Source organism: Arachis ipaensis, chromosome B04 (genome assembly GCF_000816755.2).
Source record: "Arachis ipaensis cultivar K30076 chromosome B04, Araip1.1, whole genome shotgun sequence".
NCBI classification, from domain to species: Eukaryota; Viridiplantae; Streptophyta; class Magnoliopsida; order Fabales; family Fabaceae; genus Arachis; species Arachis ipaensis.
In genome coordinates, this window is record NC_029788.2 from 11,020,580 (window position 1) to 11,023,972 (window position 3,393).

The 3,393-nt window shown below is 33.2% G+C and overlaps 1 protein-coding gene across 1 annotated transcript; it reads left to right on the forward strand.

Moving 5' to 3' along the window:
- LOC107636039 (berberine bridge enzyme-like 15) lies at positions 268–2,249 on the forward strand. The gene is made up of 2 exons (XM_016339574.2): positions 268–937; positions 1,197–2,249. The coding sequence occupies exons 1-2, from the start codon at positions 323–325 to the stop codon at positions 2,181–2,183; spliced, it is 1,602 nt and encodes a 533-aa protein (XP_016195060.1). The 5' UTR covers positions 268–322; the 3' UTR covers positions 2,184–2,249.

The following is a 3,393-nucleotide window of genomic DNA, read 5'->3' on the forward strand; positions in this document are numbered from 1 at the left end:
TAAAATTAGAAGTGAGACCCAAATCCGCGATTTTTAGATGAATATGGAGAGATTATGTCATTTGAATTATAACTCGTTTGGCGGTGACAACTAACTTAGTAGCATATAGACTCTCATTACTAATAGGTTTATCTGGAACCAGAGAATATTCATCTTATAAACATTGAAATTGCCAATGGTTATTTGGTTTTAAATTATTAATAATATCTCCCTCTATGGTTATATCAATGTTCATATTATCCTCCTACGCCAAATTGCCGTGTGAAATTGACTATAAATAAAGTCATTAACATCATTAGTTTTTAGGCACATAAATATAAATATGGCCCATATAAAATTTTTAACACTATTTCTGTCAATCACAATTTTCGTTTCAATTACTCTCCCTGCAAATTCTGCATCCTCTGATCTTGACAAGCGTTTTCTTGAATGCTTTTCATTAAAATATCCAAACTCATCAACTGCAGAAGTAGTATTGACCAAGAATAGCACTTCATATGAATCCCTTTTGCAATCTTCCATAAGGAACCTCAGATTCTTGGGAAGTTCAATTCCAAAACCTGACATCATTGTTGCCCCAAAAGAACAGTCCCACATACAAGTAGCAATACTGTGTTCAAGGTTACTTGGCATGCAAGTAAGAGTGAGAAGTGGAGGGCATGACTATGAGGGCCTTTCATACGCATCTGATTCTGATGATGTTCCATTCCTAATCATTGATCTCATCAATCTTAGGTCCATAAATATTGACATGGAAGAAGAGAGTGCTTGGGTTGAGGCAGGTGCTACACTTGGAGAACTCTATTATTCAATTGCAAAGACAAGCAATGTCCATGGATTCCCAGCTGGTAGTTGCCCCACAGTTGGTGTGGGAGGCCACTTGAGTGGCGGTGGCTTCGGAACCATTTTCAGAAAATACGGTCTGGCTGCCGATCAGGTTAGAGTCACACTAAATTATCATAAATCTATAAAATCGGTTTAGGATTTAAGATTTAGGATTTAGGGTAACGAGGTCGAATTCCAAGATTTTTTATCATAAAAATATTAAAAAATGCGAGAAATTATCACTTATTTCCAAAAACTTAAACTGATATAGTCTTTTAAGACATTTGCCTCTACTAAAGTTTGGAGAATATGAACTTTGTATATATTTTTGTCTTCGTTACTAAAATTTTCTGAATCTATCACTTGATCAGGTAATTGATGCGCGGATGGTAGATGCGAATGGGAGGATACTGAACAGAACTTTAATGCGTGATGACCTGTTTTGGGCCATAAGAGGAGGAGGAGGATCAAGTTTTGGAGTGATCACTGCATGGAAAGTGAAGCTTGTTCAAGTTCCAGAAACAGTGACAATTTTCAATGTTCCAAACACACTAGATAAGGATAATGCTGTTGCTACCACCAACCTTTTCCTTAAATGGCAAACCATTGCTGACAAGGTTCCGAAAGAACTTTTCCTGCACTCAGTTATGAGTGTCACAAATTCATCCTATGGTGGAAAAACAGTGCAAATTTCCTTCACAGGGTTGTATCTTGGAACAGCAGAAAATCTTCTACCATTGATGCAGAACAAGTTCTCAGAACTGGATTTGCATTATGTTAACTTCACTGAGATGAGTTGGATCCAATCAGTTCTTTACTTTGCAGGCTATTCAATCAATGATCCCTTGGAAGTGTTGCTTTTGAGAAACCAAACATCCCAAAGCTTCAAAGCAAAATCAGATTATGTAACTGAGGCAATTCCCAAGGAAGGTTTAGAGGGTTTATGGAACATGTTACTTGAAGAGAAGAATCCAATATTGATTCTAACACCTTATGGTGGGAGAATGAGTGAGATTTCAGGAACAGAAACACCATTTCCACATAGAAATGGGAGCATATATGGGATTCAGTACTTGATATATTGGGATTCAAATGAGGAAACAGAAAAACATGTGGATTGGATGAGAAGGGTGTATGAATATATGAGAGCTTATGTTTCAAAGGGTCCTAGAGCTGCATATTTGAATTATAGGGACCTTGACTTAGGAATCAACAGAGACAACACAACATATGAAGAAGCAAAATCTTGGGGCTTGAAATATTTCAAGTTTAATTTTGAAAAGTTGGCAAGAATAAAGGCTCAAGTTGATCCTGCCAACTTCTTCAGGAATCAGCAGTCCATTCCACCTTTTAACTAGTTTACTCTATCATTTACCATAGAAAAATTTTTTTCCACTTACTATTTTATCTTATTTAGTGTTACATTCACCTTAGTATTATTAGCTCTATATGCAAATAGTGAAACTTTTGTTGAAGTTTAATTCTGTCTTCCATTTTATTTTCGGTTGATTGATCTTAATTTTAACTATAGCAATAGGGCAATGGTAGGTAACCACTAATAAAATAAAAACACATTATACTTCTAAAAGGGAGACAAAAAAAACAGTCAAAATTTGTCTTATTTAGCATTCATTAATTGTCGCAACAATTAATAAATGCTAAATAAGGTAAGTTATGGCTGTTTTTGGCTGATTTTCTTTGGTTACCAAATATTTTCGCTTTCAAAATATCCACCTAAATCTTAATATTAGAATAACTATCCGCACACTTAATAAAATGAGTAATGCTAGGGAGACAAAAAAAAAAAAACAGTCAGAACTTGTCTTGTTTAGCATTAATTAATTGTCGCAACAATTAATGAATGCTAAATAAGATAAGTTATGGCTATTTTTGGCTGATTTTCTTTGGTTACCAAATATTTCCGAATAAAATAAACATTCATTATTCACATTATTTAGAATTTTTATTGTCTACTTATACTTTTTCATAGCGATATTATCTCATTTTTGTTCTCTTTAGTGAGAAACAATAAAGTATTTATTCAGTAGGAACGTAGAAGGTGCATTGATTTTGGTTCCAAATCCATAATTTCTCCCAAAAAAGAGTGCTTTAATTTGACAATTGTCTACGCCACTCTACCATCCCATCTCCACTTCCTTATTCAACTCTCATATATTGGAAATTTCTCCCATCTTATTCTCTAATTAATATTGGTCTACTTACGTAATTAAACAGCGGAACACAATTATATAATTTTCTTCCACATTAGTTCATTTTCGGAGCGAAAATTTCGCCACCATTTAAAGTCCAGTATTTTTTTTTATGAAACTCCATTTAAGTTGACAATCATCTCTTGTTAATAAATCATAAAGATTCGAGTGGTGAGAATTAGTCAATTAGCCAATTAGGGTTAGTTTGGTTAAACTTTTATATTTTGAACATATTTTATTAAAATTGATTTTTAAAAAATAAATTTTTAAAAGTATTTATATTTGATAAATCAAACTAAAAATGATTTTTAACTAACACATGTAACAATAATTATTTGATAAAATTTTTTTAAAAGTT

Coding starts and splice junctions, on each gene's coding strand:
- LOC107636039 (XM_016339574.2), top strand. CDS start 323: ATGGCCCATATAAAATTTTTAACACTATTTCTGTCAATCACAATTTTC. Junction 938..1,196: donor ACGGTCTGGCTGCCGATCAG/GTTAGAGTCACA, acceptor TCACTTGATCAG/GTAATTGATGCGCGGATGGT.